We start from the raw sequence: 17,796 nt of genomic DNA on the forward strand, positions 1-17,796 counted from the left end.
TCATAACAACCCTACAAAGTATTGGCTATTGTTTTCCCCTTTTTATAGCTGAGGAAACTAAGGCAAAGAGGTTAATTAACTAACTTGACCAGAGAAACAGCTAGGAAAAATTTGAGCTCAAATTTGAACTCAGGTTTTCCTGATTTCAACCATACTGTACCACCCAGTTTCCTTTTCAAAATGATAGGTTTGGACAGTTTCCTCTAATTCATCCCTTCTAACCCCTGATTATAAAGTATACATGTAAGTAGGAAGAAGAGAGAATGGAGGCTGTGAATTCCATAGTCCCTCCTCCCCCAGAAGTATGACAACCACCAGTATCAGGGCTGGAACTGAATGTCTTATCTGATTTCTCTAATTGCCTAAGGACATCAGGGTTTTGTGATGCTTCTAGAGAAGCCCCACCTCAATTTCAAAATGCTCCCAGGCTTCCCAAAAGGTCACATATTTATCTAGAAGAAAAGAAGAGTTAGGGTCTAATAGCTACCCAGAAGCTAGGGAGGCTAGATGGACTGACAAAATACTATGATTCCATTCTAAGGGCCAAGAAAAAGAGCCCTTGAAGTGGAGTTAGGGCCCTGCATTTGAATCCTGGACACTCTTTACTCAGACCATAGAGTAAACACTTAATCTCTCTAATCTCAATCCTTTTACCTATAAAATGCAGTCACTTAAATCCTACAAGGTGCTAACAGAGAATATATATTCCAGCAAATTCAACTAAACGTGAGAAGGGTGGAGTTACACTTCCAGGACTTTTCTGACTTGAAAGGTAATTTTTCAGCATTAGCAATCAGTGAAAAATCATCTTCTTTGGTATCCAAGGTCCTGAGGACCAAAGAACTCTTCCCTAGGTGGAATGATCCAGTGAGCTACTAAGTTTTAATGGGGCCATGCATGGTACTACAGTACTACAATACTACATACTGTCAAATCAGACCCTTAAGGAATGAACACATATATATGGCATATTGTGGGAAAACCTACACAACTAAGAACACTTTAAATTAACTTTGTTAGGACCTGCTATTAAGAATCAAGATCACATTAGACCCTGTCAGAGACAGAAAACGGTGAAGTAGAACAGAAAAAGAACTTTATTGAAAGCCAGGAGCTTTCTATCTAAATCTTAACTCTGCAGCTTATTAAGAATTTAGGTTCATTTCTTCCCTTTGGTGAGCACCAATTTTCTACTCTGCAAAATAAGGGACTTACATTCAATGGGTAATGGTCACAAATATTACAGTACAAGGCTGTAATGGAATATAATATTGTACTGTAAGGGATCAAAGGTACAACAGTTATGAGAAAACTAGGAAACATGTATGTAAAGAGACAGATTATGAAAAGGGCAACTAAGTGGCAAAAGGGATAGAACACCTAGATTCAGGAAGACAACTTCCTAAGTTCAAATCCATCCTCAGATATTTGCTAAGCTGTTTGACCCTGGGAAAGTCATTTAAACCTGTTTGCCTCAGTTTCCTCATCTGTAAAATGAGCTAGAAAAGGAAATAATAATCCACTCCAGTATCTTTGCCAAGAAAACCCCCAAATAGGGTATGGAGAATTGGATGATTGAAAAATGGTTAGATCCTGGAATTTTAATTTTACCCAGGAAAACAATTTTGAAAGACTTAAGAACTATTATCAATGCAAAGACCAGTCATGACTAGAAGACTAATGATGAATCATGCTTCCCATCTGTTGATACAGAGATATAGAATGAGATGAAATATACATTTAATATTATTATTATTAGATTTATTTTGCTTGAATACTGAATATTGTTACAAGGAAGAATTTCTTCATCAGTAGGAGTAGGAAGAGAGAAATTATGAAGTGGAATTGGTGATTAGTGAGTGATTCAAACAAAATAAAAGAAAGAAGGGTATCTATTAAACTTGTTTTTAAAATTACATAATAAAGTACAAAAAGAAGTTCAGAAGGAGAAACAGACAAGCAGTACAGTTATTTTATTAAACAATGTACATGACTTGTAAAGTCTACTTATTAGCACATATTTTTCCTGTATAATCCTCTTCCTTGCATATGAAAAGTTCACATTTTTAAAGTTGATAATAAAAAGAAATAAAAATTAAATAAGGAGATTGGATGAAATGATTTGAGTTCTCTTCCAGCTCCTAGGGCTTAAGGAAACTAAAAAATGACATTAATAGTCTGACCCTGCCTCACCTAAGTAGCCAAATAAAGTATTTCAATAAATGACTCGTAACAGCACATTGCAATCCCCTCCACTGGTCTGCACAGTGAGGACTTCAAAGAAATGGAAAATGTGCCAGCCTACCCTTTGGACGGAATGTTCCCCAATTCTCCATGGTATGGAGTATCTGCTCTCATTCCTCTTTGGACAGCAATTTCACAATCATTCTCATTCAAAAGTTGTTTCTTAGATTTAGTCAAAACCACAGACAGGCAGACCACAAAGGACATGAGTGAATGAAAACGAACCAGTGGGTAGATGGATGCCCATGAACCTGCACCCTAGCTGACATCTGTTTTTTATAATAGCTGCGGCACAAATAATTTAATTCACACTCATTAGTTTTACTAGAATAGTCATTATGCAATACATAGGGTTCATTTATTCAATGACAAATATTGGTGGAATGGAATCAATGACTGGACTTAGGAAACCCTGGAGCCCTTACTAACACTTCTTAGCTGTGAGGCAGTATGCAAGTTTCTTCTCTTAGTTTAAATTGTATCCTCAGAATTTTCTTCCCCCGCCCCCATTCTTTCTTTCTGGTTTTTTTTGGGGTTTTTTTTTTTGATACTGGGTTTCCCTATGCTACCCAGGTTGGAAGTTCAGGAGTCATTCATATATTGATCCCACTGACTGACAAAGGAACTTTGAAACCTGCTCTGTTTCTAAGCTGGATCAGTTCACCCCTCCTCTGGCAACCTGGTACCCCCCCCACACCCCATTCACTCCCTGTTTCTAAGGGATTCAACACATTAATGCTGAAATTCATTGAGAAAAAAAGGTATTTGCGGATATAACAGTTATCACCACCATTCATTTATTTCTTCATCCAATAATCCTTATAGCTGGGTACAGAACATTATAATAGTTATAGATCTGATAGGTCACTAAACTCTCAATTACAGAATAATAAGACTATATTTAGATCTTCCTAAATATATGTTTCATCACGGTATGAATGTGAATGTGGACTCTCAAAAGGTTTGCCAATGAAGTCTAAGGTCTGCCAAAACATCTTCTAGAATTGGTCAGGTTTACCCAACCTGTGTTGAACAAGGAATGCCTTGTAAGGGTCACATAAATTCATCATTAGGTCTCAACATTGTTCTACCATAGAAACTCAAAGAATATCTATTAGGTTATGGGGGACTATGTAATCTGTACAGAAAAGAGGGGATACCCCAATTAATAAAATTACAGGTCATTCAGGTATTTGAATAAACAACCTTAGATGCAAATGTTCAAATGTTATAGAAATGTGAATTATTACCATAACTCTATCCTGCTTCCTCAAAAACCTGTTTTGGCAGGGGCAGGCTACACTCCTACATCCAGACTGGCAAGGTAGGTGGGGTGCACAAGTATCTGAGCCCACAGTCTAATGGGAGAGAACAGGATGGCTCTGATCATGAGTACAACAGATCATGACCACAAAAGCCCATTGTATTGCTGAGTAATGCAGGTTAAGAAATATACCCCCTGCTAACATAAAAAAACTGAAAAATTGAGAAGGCAGTAAGTTCCCTGAAACTCATAGGATTTTGCTTCCTGGTTCCATACTGACTGCCCTGACTGGAACCTCCACCCTGGAACATTGTATTCCAATTCCTTCTCAATCCCTTGGAGGTCAATACTACTCAGAAGACATCCTGGTATCAAACCTGGCCAGGTCGTTTAATTTGAGAAGCAGATTTATACCTTTCATTTACCCCACCAGTAAGTACTCTCTCTACCTGACTTGGTTCCAGGAAGCTTCTTCTCATGAAGGATATGAGAGCCAGGGCAAATAAAGAGGCCCTGGGTTAAAGAAAACACAAATCCAGTCATAAATGGAGAAGCATGAACCACAGAATCAACAGAGGATATTAAGGCAAAGGAGTGTTTAGAATACAGCATAAAGAAATCAGCTATGTTATAGATGAAGAAGACTGAGGTCCAGAAGTGAAATGACTTGTCCTAGGTCACTTTTTCAAAGGAAAAACAATTAGATGAAGCTTAAGTTTCCTGTCCTCCTTTGCAGTGATTTTATCAAAATATAAAAGATGGAAGTTCTATAAGAGGGATGGGGGAGGGGAATGAGAGAAGGCAGTTCAGAAAGCTCACAAACCCTTCCCCTGAAATCCCTCAAAGTCCTAGAAGAATAATTCTCAAATAGTCATGTCTCCTTTACCTTTGCTAATGTGTCCACTACAACTACAAGCGGCTGCTTGGCAGGATACTTGGCCATGTCCCATTCAAAGCGGGTCACAAAAGAAGTTAAGTCAACTGAAAAGACATGAAATACAGTCAGTTTAGCAACAAAAGAAAATCTAGGTTTTCAATATGAGCAATGCAAGGGGATGAAAAACTTCCAAAGAGAATGATAATAATACAACACACACACACACACACGTATAGAACTTTAATGTTTACAAAGCAATTTCTTTCCAACTATCTTAAGATGGTAGTACAAATACAATATCCATTTTGCCTATGAATAAATCAAAGTTCAGAGTAGTTTTTTAAAAAATGTCTCCTTTGGGGCAGCTAGATGGCACAGTGGATAGAGCACCAGCTCTGGAGTCAGGAGTATCTGAGTTCAAATCCGAACTCAGACACATAATAATTACCTGGCTGTGTGGCCTTGGGCAAGCCACTTAACCCTATTGCCTTACAAAAAAAAAAGATCTCCTTTGAGGTCTCCTTGTTATTTCAATTCTTACTTAGATACCTAACTTGTTATGTCCAGAAAGAAACGTGGAGGTCACCAAATCCAGCCACTCCATTTTTCAGAGACTTGAGAACCAAACATAATAAATTGACTTGTCCAAAGTCACTTATGTAAGTGCCAAAGTCAAACTTAAGCCCAAGTTACCTCACTTAAGGTTCAGTGCTTTCTCCAACACTTAAGAGTGTTGTAGCTAATGAAAAACTGAGTTTTTCTAAGATTACTCTGCTCTGGAAAAGTATGCATGTAACATGAGAATTTAAATACTACAAATGTTTTAATTATCACCTGACACTGATCTACAGTTGGATGACGTAATCAAGTGATTAGCAAACACAAATCACTTTACAAATCTTAAAATCCCATAGAAATTTCCACTATCATTATGTCAAGTCAGCTGAGAAAACTTCATCACAGAAATATACCTTTTGGTCAAGACTGATTTGTAGAAAATTGCCATCTTTAAGATAGCTAACATTTCTATGACCCTTTAACTATATCCAAATTGTTTTCCTTAGGAGGACCCAGTGAGATAGGTGCTGAAATCATTTTACAGATAGGGAAAACTGAAGAGTAGCTAAACAATTTGAGATCATAGCCACGATGGAATGACCAATGAAAAGGACCTTAAATATTGTCTAGTCCCACCTTCTCACTCTGTAGATGAGTAAACTAAGAGGTGAAGTAAACTGCTCAAGAATGCAAAGGTTATACCTTAACACAAGTAAGGTTTGAACCAAGATCATCTAACGCCATAAATCAGGTCCTTTCACCTCCTCTGTCCCACCCAAACTCCCAGAAAGAGCAGTGGACAAATCTAAGATTCCTTTCTAGGCTTCTTCCTCTGATTCTAGTCTCTCTATTTTCTAATAAAGGCCCTTTCCTCTAAAAAAAGGCAAAACAAAACAGCAGGTTTTCATCCATCTTCTGTCAAAATTTACTGATTTTTCAAGGCACATTAAATGCTTTCACCAATGGGCCCTGGAATCACGAGGACCTGAGTTAAAATCCGGCCTCAGACACTTAATAATTGTCTAGCTCTATGACCTTGAGCAAATCACTCTCAACTCCATTGCTTTAAATAAAATAAAAATGCTTCCACCTGTTCCAGGAAACTTTCTCTGACCTTTCCAATCATAAATGGTATCATTTAACCCACACCAAATCTTAAGTTCTCAAAGAAATTCTTTTGTTCCACACTTTGGAATGTATTTCCTTTATTCCCATGTAATCCCTTCTACTAGATAGCAAGTTGAACTTATCAATACTCTTCCACAGCAAAAGTTGTATATATATTACTAGATATTTTTAAAAAAATAATTGTTTAATGAATTAACAAATATTTCTTGGGATAAGAGAAATTTTTCCCAAGATCAAAGCTCTTATTTTTTTTCAAAGAATCAGGAAATGTCAAGAGATATAAAAGAATTTAAAATTCATCCAGTTCAATTTACACCAAAAAATATTTTCTATAACATCCCAAAAAGGGGGAAAAAAAACCCCAGTCTTTACTTGAATACCTTTAATAAGAACTTCCACCTCTAAATACAGCTCATTCCACTTTGTGACAGTAGGAATTGTTAGTTATTATAATTATCAATACTCCAAGTATGATCTGACTAGAGCAAAGTATAACTTTTTTCTTAGTTTGTACTACTTAATGAATCCTAAGATTTCATCAGCTTTTTGGGTATCATATCACACTGTCAACTCATGGATCTTTTAGGCACTAAATTCTCCCTTTTTCAATTAATTAAAATTGTCACACCATCTTCATCTTATTAAAAAATATACCTACATTCCTATTTAATTTTATTTTATTAGATTTTATTTAATCTAGTGTTCTAGTCTGTCAAGATCTTTTGGGATTTAGACTGTCATCTAACATATTCTTCTCTGAGAACCCACAATTAGATTGACTAGTACATTGGTTTCCCAGAGTGAGGCTGTAATTTTCCCCTTCAGACTTCTAGGGGTAATAACCCTTTAGAGTTGGGCTCTTCATCAGTGTTTCCAATTAGCCACTCAGATTTACTTAAGTTTTTAAAAAATGAATATTTTGAAGAGTTGACTCAAAGCATCTATAAAAAAGGGTAGAGGGGAAAAAGGAGTATTTATTTAGTAGCTACAATATGCCAGGTACTATACTATCTTATTTATTACTCAAAACAACCCTGTAGATTAGGTACTATTATTATCCCTATTTTACAATGAAGAAAATGAGGCAAATAGAATTTGTGACTTGCCCATATGTGTAGTAAGTAACTGGGGATAGATATGAACTCAGGAAGACCTGAGTACAGGTCCAGTACTCTCTCCATCATACCACCAGCTGTCTATAAGTCTGGGACACTCTTCCTTCACTACATATAAAGTTCAGAAGGAAAGAATCTCAAACTTAAATGGACTTGTTCACTTCAGCAGTACAACAATCAAAGACAATTCTAAAGGATTTGTGATGGAAAATACCATCCATATCCAGAGAAGGAACTGTGAAGTCTAAATGCAGACCAAAGCTTACTATCTTCAATTTTTTAAAGTTGTCTTATGTATTTTTTTTCTCTCAATGTTTTTTCCCCAATCTCATTTGATTCTTCTTTCTAATACAGGCTATACATTGTTTTCTGACAGAAAGAAAGGGGAGGGAAGTGCATGAAAATGCAAAACTCAAAACCTTGCAATAAATGATCACTGAAAACCACCATTACATTGGTTGGAAAAATAAACAAAATATTGAAAAGAAAAAAAAGTTCATGTGGCAAAGAGGTACATTCATAACTTTTGCTTACCAGCAATCCTTTTTTCCTTTTGAGGAGTCCTCACTATGTTTCCTTAGGTATGGCATAATCTCTAGGGGCTATTTTTAGTCTTGAAGCTAACTTTCACCAGTGTGGTTAGTTTATTCTTTACAATTCCTAATGTTGACAATACTGTCAGCTACTGATGTTCAAGGGATGGGGCTAGGACATGCATGGAAAGTCCTTAATCTCCTGACCTTTTGAAGTTCATAGCAACAATTTCTTCAATTTCATTCCCTATCAGGTTAGTACTACTAGTTAAAAAAAAAATGGCACAACCTATTCATGAAGCAATGCTGGCTCCTGAAGATCATTGTTTCCCTGTCTAATGTTCAGTAACCATCCCTTTAATAAAGTTTTTTTTTTTGCAAGGCAAATGGGGTTAAGTGGCTTGCTCAAGGCCACACAGCTAGGTGATTAAGTGTCTGAGACCAGATTTGAACCCAGGTACTCCTCACTCCAGGGCCGGTGCTTTATCCACTGTGCCACCTAGCCCCCCCCCCCCCAAGTCTAAAGTTTTTACAGGATTTGAAGGTCATAGGTCATAGGCCAAGAGTTGGCAAACCCTATCTTTTCTCTTTTTTTAAAAAATCAGTAAAATATTTACTGTTAGCCAAGTTAGTCCTCAAACACCTGTCTCCTCTAAAATCTTTCAAATATCACTGCTAGTAACTCAGCAATTATATTTGTCAGCATTTTCAGTACTCTAGAACATAGCTTGTCTGGCTCTGCCAACTTGAAGGCACCAAGGGAAGTTAGATGCCACTCTCTTCCTATCTACCTGCTTATTTTGGATTTCAATTCCTTATTTGCCTTTTTGTGCTTTATTTCCAGTCAAAAGCCTATTTCCCTTAACAGATAAAATAGGAGTAAAATAGGAATTGAGTGATTTTATCTGCTCTCAACTGTCATCATTGCATCCATCTGATGGAGCAGTACTATCTCTTCTTAAATCTTTTTTTACCCAATAAAATGAAAGAAAAACAAAACCCACCATCTAGATATCCTCAGCATTGTTAACTTGGGCTGGTTATAACAATATTCACACTATTCTTACAGGATTATAATGATCTTCCATTACCAAAGCTTGATACCATCCTCTGAGTCTGAAATTTTTTATATTGAACTTAATTCAAAAAACATTATATGAAACTATGGATATCTACTAAGTATAACTTGATTTTCTTTTAAAACACTAAATGTAATAAATTCAACAAATAATTTTTCAATATTCTGCTTCATTTCTTTTTTTTTTTTGGTTTCTTAGTTTTTGCAAGGCAAAGGGGTTAAGTGGCTTGCCCAAGGCCACACAGCTAGGTAATTAGGTCAGATTTTAATTCAGGTACTCCTGACCCCAGGGCCGGTGCTCTTTCCAACTATCCACTGTGCCACCTAGCCGCACCCCATTCACTTCTACAGATACTTGAGTAATCTTTTCTTTCTTCTTTTCTCTTTCCCCTTCTATCTCTCTCTACTTTCTATCCCTCATGTCCTCTCTCCATTGAAAAAAATTTTAATTTAACATAAATTTAGTCAATAAAAACAAATTCACGTCTAAAAATTGCATCTTTCATTCTGCATCCTGAGTCCATCCCCCCTCTGTCAGGAGGTGAGTGGCATATGTCATCATAAGTCTTCTTGGAATTATGACTGGTCACTGTATTATTTTAGGGGTATTGAGTATATTTCAAAGTTGTTCATCTTTACAATGTTCTTGATCTTTTGTTTCTGCCCACACCACTCTAAATCAGTTCATACAAATGTTCCCAGGTTTCTTTAAAATCATCTCTTTCATCATTTCTTGTGGGGCTCTATTATATTACATTTACATTTCATGATTTGTTTAGTCATTCCTCAACTGGTGGGCACTTCCTTAGTTTCCAGTTCTTTGTCATTATGTACTGTTCTAAAAATTTATTTTTGATATACATGTCTTTAAAAACTAAATTACTTGAGTTTCATTTTTTTTTAGTTTTCCCCTTTTCTTCTTCATTAAAATTTCAATTTATGCCTTCACAAATTCATTCTTTTTTTTTTAAAGAACAATCCAAGCCAAACTCTTCAACTTTATTGAAGATACTTTTCATAAACAATCATGGTAATTCAGGCAGGACATGGGCTATGATCAGTAACAGTATACAACAACTTTCAAACTTCCCTCCTCTGTGGACTACCAAAACATAAAGTCACTATAAAACCCAATGAAGAGGTCTTTATTTTATACTTTAAAGAGGGAAAGTTTAGAGTGAGGGTGGACACTTTCACACTGAGCCTATGTTGTTTAACAACTTTTCACGAGCCTACCCAGACTTTGAGGAAATGAAAACTGCAGAATTCTTAATTGGAAAAGATCCCCAATATGAAAGGAACTTTGGCTCTTTTGGGGAGGTCTCCTCAGGGTCATAATTCAAGTACAGATTACCTGAAAGACTGGTATCAAACACAATTAATTTGGGGGTAGGGAAAGGAGAGAAAAGGGGGCAGATCCTGATAGGCCCCTAGGTTTAGAGGAGTCATGTTGGTGCATATGGCAGACAGGGAAGAAGTACAAATTTTTGATGTTATCCATTGAGGGTATCAGTGATCTTATCTATGTATCTGGGGTATGTGTATACCTTCTCTTGGTATTCAAGAGAAGTCCTCTCAAAAACTAGGAAGGGGAAAAAACACCCCAGCTATTTCAACCCAGCTTCTGAGACATCCTATCTGTAACATCTGCCCCATCCCCTCAAATCAACAAAGCATTCTGTGTGCTAACAATATAGTTTAAAAAAAAAGTGAAACAAAATTCTGCATTTTTATAAAACTTGATAAAAAAAATAGTATTTCAAACTATACAGTCACCAGAAGTACACAGTTATCAAAAATTCACACAATTCACTTGGCATCTCCAGCACCTTCAGCTTTCTGTGCCTGCTGTTTTGGCATCTACATTCACTACAGAGTTGTTCCCATCCTTACCGGAGTCAGCCTTTCCCTTTTTCCTTTTCTCTCCCTTCTTTGCAGGTGCCTTTTTGGGTTTGGGCTCTGGCTTCAGAGGAACAGGTTTAACAGACAATCATGCAGATCTCCTCTGTGGTTTGTCCTTAGCCTTGGTCTTGTCTCCCTTAGCGTCTCCTTCAGCCTTTCTCTTGGGCATGGTGGTGGCAGTGGAGGGGTGGGAGCAGTGGAGTCTGGGCATGGGTTGCAGTGGCGGTAGCAACCAGTTCAGGGGTCACTCCTGTCTCTTCTTCCTCCCACAAATTCATTCTTGAGATGATTTCTACTATAGTATTTTCTAGGGGAAAAAACTATCCTTTCTGTATCTATTCTTTCTCTGATCCTTTGAAATATGCTTTCCTCAAACTAAGGCATACATCAGACCATGTCTGACTTTCCTCTCCTTCTCTAGCACAGATTTTGAAGTGGTCACTTCCCCATCAAAGTGGCCTGCATGTCTACTTCAGCAGCCAGTTCTTCCTTGTTTGTGAGAATCAGTACTAGAACAGCAGTCCATTTTATATCCTTTAACTTTTGAAAGATTGTTCAATTGTTTTCAGTCATGTTCAACTCCTCCTGTACACATTGGAGGTTTTCTTGGTAAAGATACTAGAGTGGTTTTGTCTTTTCCTCCTCCAACTCCTCCAGATAAGGAAATAGGCAAACAGGGTTAAGTAACTTGTCTATGATCACACAGCTTAGCAAGTATGCCACTCGATCCACTGTGCCATTTGGCTGCACTTTTAAAGATGACTATTTCAATACTTAAGTGAAGACATTCTTAATTGATCTCAATTTGCATAAGGTGAACAGAGGAAAGTTTCCATGACAGTGACAAACAACTTTTACATCTTTTTGCCTTATGTATTGTTTGATAATTGCAAGATCATTTGAGAAAGTGATCTATGTCAGCAGCAAATACAATATTTGGAAAAGGTACTAGTTCTTGTGTCATAGGACCTGGATTTGAATTCTGGTATCGGTATAACAAGTTGAACCAATTTGAAATGTTATGTTAAATTTCATATTTTTACTTTCAAAGAAAAGTATTCTATATTTGATAGGTATCTGCAATTTCACAAACAAAATTCTTTCCTGTTCAACTATGTATGTGGAAATATATAGGAGAATTAATGAAATGACTTCATAGAACTCTTCAATATCCCAAACATGGTATATTATGATTTATCAAGAAATATTATATGACCATAGTATGTCCTTAAATATGATCATATGTCATTTGATAATGAAGATGCTATCTGCTATAAAAAATTGTCTACAAAAGTTTGCCTATTCATTCCTTCGACCATTCTTCAATGTTTCCAAAGAATATTCTCATAAAACTGTAATAGAGATGAGAAGGTGGACATATAGTTATGTGTCTTTGGACTTTATAATGGTTCATATGTAAATGGAGTTTATAAAATGATTGTAAAGAATTTGTTTTCTGAACTTGAAAAAATTCTCAATGATCCTATTTATATGATTAAGTTATATTCCGTAGGAAGAAAAACTTAGGTAAGCAGAGGTCCACTTCTACCCCACCCCATCACAAATATCACAAATCCCATTGAAGTTATTGCCATCAGAACAAAAAATTATCTATAGCATTATGAGGACAAATGAAGGATTTCTAAACTCTGAGCACATGTATCTCAAAACCCCACCTTAAGATCAGAAAAAGTTTAGCAAAATCTCAGTTATTTTCCAACTGAGGACTTTTTCTTCTTATCTCTACTATCATTGCCTTAAGAAAAGAGCATTGGATTTGGATTCAAAGCACCTCCTTTCTCTTACAGCTTGGGTGACCTTGGGCAAGTCTTCAGTGCCTTGTGGCTCCAGCTTTCTCAGAAGTCAAATGACAGGACTGAATTCTATAATATCTAAACTAAACAATCAACAAGTATTTATTAAGTGCCTACTTAGAAGCAACATCCTGGAAATACCAAGATAAAAAGGAGACAACCTTAGCCCTTGAAGAGCTATTACTCCTATCAGAGGAAAATAATATGAGCACACAGAACAAGATATACTATACAAGGCAATGGAGGAAGGGAGGCTTAAAGACACTAATAGCTCAGGGACCTCTTCCAGCTCTAAAGTCTCTGGTCCCAACATTTTAGTCTTGCATAACTTTCTCCCTTTTTCACTGGCAAAGTAAGGGCTTTAGCCAATTGTTCTCACTTATTATGTTTGCCTTGAATCCCTGCCTAGTTGAGGGGGAAGGGGTGGTGAAGTATAAGTGAGGGCTAAGCATGACTATCTTGTTTTACAGTTCTCCGTATTAGATCAAAAGCATATTGGCAGGAACTTAAATCAATTAACACTGTAATCATACCACAAGGACTCCTAAGCTTATATCACATTCAAGGAACCAATATTTAACAAAGGTTTATACCACCCCTCCCCAAATGTATACTACAACTTGGGTTAGATACCTGTTTTCAAATATCCTCGACCAGTTCTTCCTGCAACCTAATATACACATGTTTGTTCAGGCATTATTCTAAAATTGAAGTAAGTACTAATGCCTATGAGATCAAGCCAAAAAAAAAAAAATTCAACAAATGAAAGGGGTGCTTTGGTACTTCTATTATCAAGACAAATTGTGTGGTTCCATAACGCAAGATGTTCTATCCAGATTAAGGTTACTCTCCTCTCCTATCCTATCTCCCTAGGCCACCATCCATACATGAAACCCTTTCCCCTTAGTGGAGATGGAGAACCACAAGGTCTTACCATCTGCCCTGCTGCACCTTCCCCTAAGCTCCTCCAGAGGTTACCATCTGCCCTGCATTTAACTCAATGTCTTTTCCATGATCTGGACCACTGTTATAAATTTTAATTGTTACACTGCTTTATGATGTTCAGGTACTATTAACCTTCCCAAGACAGCCTGCCCTTGAACTAAGTGACTCCAGGCTTCTATGCTTTCTAGTTCTGTCATTTACTTCTCATACTTGTTTTGCTTCCTCTGTGATCAGGATATCATCTTTCTGTCTTAAGCAACCTTTCCTAGCTCCCTTCAAATTTATAGACTCTAATCTCTTCTGGAGTCCTAAACCATACGGAAAGCAATGCTGCTTCAGTAGAAAGGGACCCAGCTGAAGAAGATCTTGTCTCAAATCTTACCTCTGAGAATTTAAAACTCTAGGAAATAGGAAAACTCAGAGGTAAGCTCCATGGATCATGGCTTAATTAAACAGTGAATGAAGTCAATGATGACGTATTTTGAAATGAATGAATATACATATTAGGTGTGTTTTGGCATGAAAGAGAGAGTCCTTGAAAGCTTTCATTTAATGTTTTACATTTCAGAGCTACAATAGTATTTAAAGAGCTCCAGGTCTCAATTTTAAAATATTATAATTTAATTGTCATAAGAACTTGGAATATTAAAAACATTATCAAAAGTGACCAGAGTTTCCTTTTCTAAATACCTGAAAGAATATGGTTCTGAGCTGGTTTGCTTCCAGTTATGCCTTATTTGAAAAGATATTATGCTTTAAAAGTAGAAGGGATTTAAGAGGTCAATTCACCCCATCCCTCCCACAGCATACATATATACACATATCTATGCTCTCTCAATTTTACAAAGAAAATGAAATCCAGAGGAGCTAGTGCCAGATCACAGATTATTCAGGTATAATGCAGGGGGATTACTTTTTTATGTACTAGTGGCCTCTGAGGTGCCTTACAACCAACTCTGAAATTCTACAACTCTTGTGGACTTGCTCAGATTCACGCAGGTGGTAAGCAGATCTTAATCCAGTCCTTCCAACTCCAGATAATAAAAAGAGATAACATTTTTATAGCATTTTAAGTCTTCCAAAGCACTTTACATGATAATTTATTGATTCTACTAACAATCCTAAAAGGTATAGTTGCTATAAGTATTACAATTTTAAAGAGGAGGAAAACTTCATTTGAGAGTGGTTAAGTTTTTTTCCAATGGACACATACTCTAGAGTCTGAGGTAGGATTTGAATTTGGGCTTCCTGACTCTAGGTCTAATCTTCTACGACATCACTCTAGTGCTCTTTCTACCTAGACTGTCTTCACGGTAAATGGAAGGGGCCTTCAAGGTTCTATCATGCCTATCATGAGTTTACAAATCAATCATTTCTTTTACAATGTACAATAAATTGAATAAAAAATTAAAACGAGCATATATTAAAGCTCTTACTTTACTCTGTGTTAAGCACTGCACTAAAGATACAAATACAGTAAATGAAACAAACCCTATTTACAAAAAAGGTTACAATAACGATGATTCAAGGGTTGAAACCTTTCCCCTTAAAGCAAGTTTCATTTTAACACCAGAAGCTTGGACCTTTATAGGGCTAGTTACTTGCTTTAGGACCTCTCAGGTTACTGACAATTGTGATCATCTACACAGGCAAGAAAGAATTAACAAATAACTTCTTTTAGGATCAGTTTATGTACAAGACAAATTTGGTTTGGAAAGTCTTTTTGGTGTATTTTTTAAAACCCTTAAAAAACTCTTTGTAGTAACCTTTGATCCAGCAATACCACTACTAGGTCTGTATACTAAAGAGATCATAAAAAGGGAAAAGACCCACATGTACCAAAATATTCACAGCAGTTCTTTTTGTAATGGCAAAGAATTGGAAATTGAGGGGATGTCCATCAATTGGGGAAGGACTAAACAAATTGTGACGTGAATGTGATGGAGGACTATCATGAATGGGTGGATTTCAGAAAAGCCTGGAAAGATTTACATAAACTGATACTAAGTGAAATGAACAGAACCAGGATAACAATGTACACTTTAACAGCAATTTTGTGTAATGATCAAATTTGATGGGACTTGGTTGGTTCTTGTCCTTTGTTATTGAAGAAAACCAAAATGTTAGAGATAAGTTTGGTTCTCCTAAGCAGTATAATCATCAATACAGGGCTTGAGATGAAAAATGTCATCCATATCCAAAGAAAGAAAGAACTATGACATTTGAATGCAGTTCAAAGCATAATGCTTTCCATTTAAAAAAAAATTATTTTATGCTTTATGGTTGTTGTTATTTTAACCTCTCATGGGTTTTTTTGGTTTCTTCAATCACAACATGACTTGTTTAATATAGTTATACATGCATAACACCTATATCAGCTTATTCACTTTCGAGGAGAGGGGGTGAGTTAGGAGGAAGAAAAATGTGGAACTCAAACTCTTACCAAAAAATGAATGTTGAAAACCTATATTTTCACGTAGTTGGAATAATAAATTTAAATTTAAAAAACCCCACAACTCTAAGTAGTTAGCTAAATGATACTGTGAAGAGTATTAAACCTAGAACCAGAAAGATTTTGAGTCTGAATTCTACTTCAAACTCTAGCTCTTTGACTTTTAAGAACTTAACCTGAGCCTCACTTTCCTCATCTGTAAAATGGGAATAACAATAGTATCTACTTCCCAAGGTGTAAGGTTCACATGAAATGATTTAGGAAAAGCACTTTCAGGAATCATAGAAAGACTAGCAAGGACTATCGGTTCTCTGAGAGATTTGATTATCTTGACAAACTGTACTTGCTCTAGGCTTGGCATAAAACTTGGCAGATGGTAATGTTGCAATTCAAATCCTTCAGGAAGCTTTGATTTTTGTGTGTGATTTTGTGTGTGTATTCCTCCACTAGACTCTAAGTCTAGGACCCACAAGGGCATGCATTTTTTTTTGTATCTGAACTGTATAGTAGTTCCCAATCTGAAGTTATGTGTCCAAGAAGGACCTCAAAAACGTTTGTTGAACTGAAGTGAAAATAGGATCAGATTCACACTTGATGATTACATCTTTAAAACTGCCCAGCCGACTTGAGTCTATCTGGGTGATAACCTGGTTGGAGGAAAAACGGGTTTCCTCAAAACCCTATCTAGCACATTTGAACACAAAGTAGAAACCAAATGGCTATTAAAAAGTAAAGGGCCTAAGGATGTGCCAGAGCACCCTTAATGCAAACACAAAATAAGTTAGTTTCTTAGGAACAATCTTGCCACAAACATGTCTGAAATAGAACAGGCAAGTAACATACTATGACACATCAGAAAAACAATAACAGAGAAAAACAACCATATTTTTAAGCACAGCATTATACAAAGGAATTCATATAAAACTCAGAAAGAGAAGCAGTGTTATGCAGGGTCAGAAGATAGATATTTACAGACTGGTCCTAGAAGTCTCAGTTCCTTTATGTTAATAATACTTACACAATTAAAATATTTGGACAGTTAAAATACTTGCATAGTCAACACCTACTTAGAGGTGGCTGGGTGGTATAGTAGATACCTGTTCACTGCTTGGGTTTAAATTAGCTAAGAATGAATATAAATAAATACATTTAACATAGTTATACATATATTACCTATATTAGATTCTTCATTGTCTATGAGGGGGAAGTGAAGGGAGAGAGGAAAAAATTGTGAAACTCAAAACCTTACCAAAAAATGATTGTTGAAAACTGTCTTTGCATGTATTTGGAAAAATAAACTTATATATATATTTTTAAAAGAGTAAATGCAAATAACAATTGTTTCTGTTTTGATCAAAAAAAACTCTGAGGTTTCTTCCTTTTCTTCTCTTCCCGGATTGACTTTTTTTTTTAGATTTTTCAAGGCAATGGGGTTAAGTGGCTTGCCCAAGGCCACACAGCTAGGTAATTATTAAGAGGTCTGAGGCCAGATTTGAACTCAGATACTCCTGACTCCAGGGCCAATGCTCTAGGTGCTCTATCCAGTGCGCCACCTAGCCGCCCCAACAAATTGACTTTTAAAAGGTCAAGATCTTCCACTGCATTTAGAGTCAAATCCAAAAGTCCTGATCCATTATCTAGCCACTGAACCCAGGTGGTTCCAGGAGAGGACAGCGTGACTAGTGACTGTGCACAGTCTTCCCTCACTTAGATCCAATTCACTTGTGTTTCATGGCATTGCATCCCTGATGTCATGGTCCAACAACAAGACAGAACTAAAGAGTCAGAAGACTTGAGTTCAAATCCAACCTCAACACTTACTAGTTATGTGGCCTTGGGCAAGTCAATTAACCTGTTAACTTCAGTTTCCTCCAACTGTAAAATGA

At 36.5% G+C, this 17,796-nt stretch overlaps 1 protein-coding gene across 3 annotated transcripts in view; it reads right to left on the reverse strand.

The window, feature by feature from the left end:
• ATP6V1C2 (ATPase H+ transporting V1 subunit C2) overlaps window positions 1-17,796 on the reverse strand; it is a 64,364-nt gene that overhangs the window by 22,121 nt on the left and 24,447 nt on the right. For all 3 annotated transcript variants that reach the window (XM_074209758.1, XM_074209760.1, XM_074209759.1), the window contains exon 5: window positions 4,395-4,489. In XM_074209758.1, the coding sequence (XP_074065859.1) occupies window positions 4,395-4,489 (95 nt within the window). The remainder of the gene's footprint in view (window positions 1-4,394; window positions 4,490-17,796) is intronic.

This window comes from Macrotis lagotis, chromosome 1, assembly GCF_037893015.1.
Source record: "Macrotis lagotis isolate mMagLag1 chromosome 1, bilby.v1.9.chrom.fasta, whole genome shotgun sequence".
Taxonomy (NCBI): domain Eukaryota; kingdom Metazoa; phylum Chordata; class Mammalia; order Peramelemorphia; family Peramelidae; genus Macrotis; species Macrotis lagotis.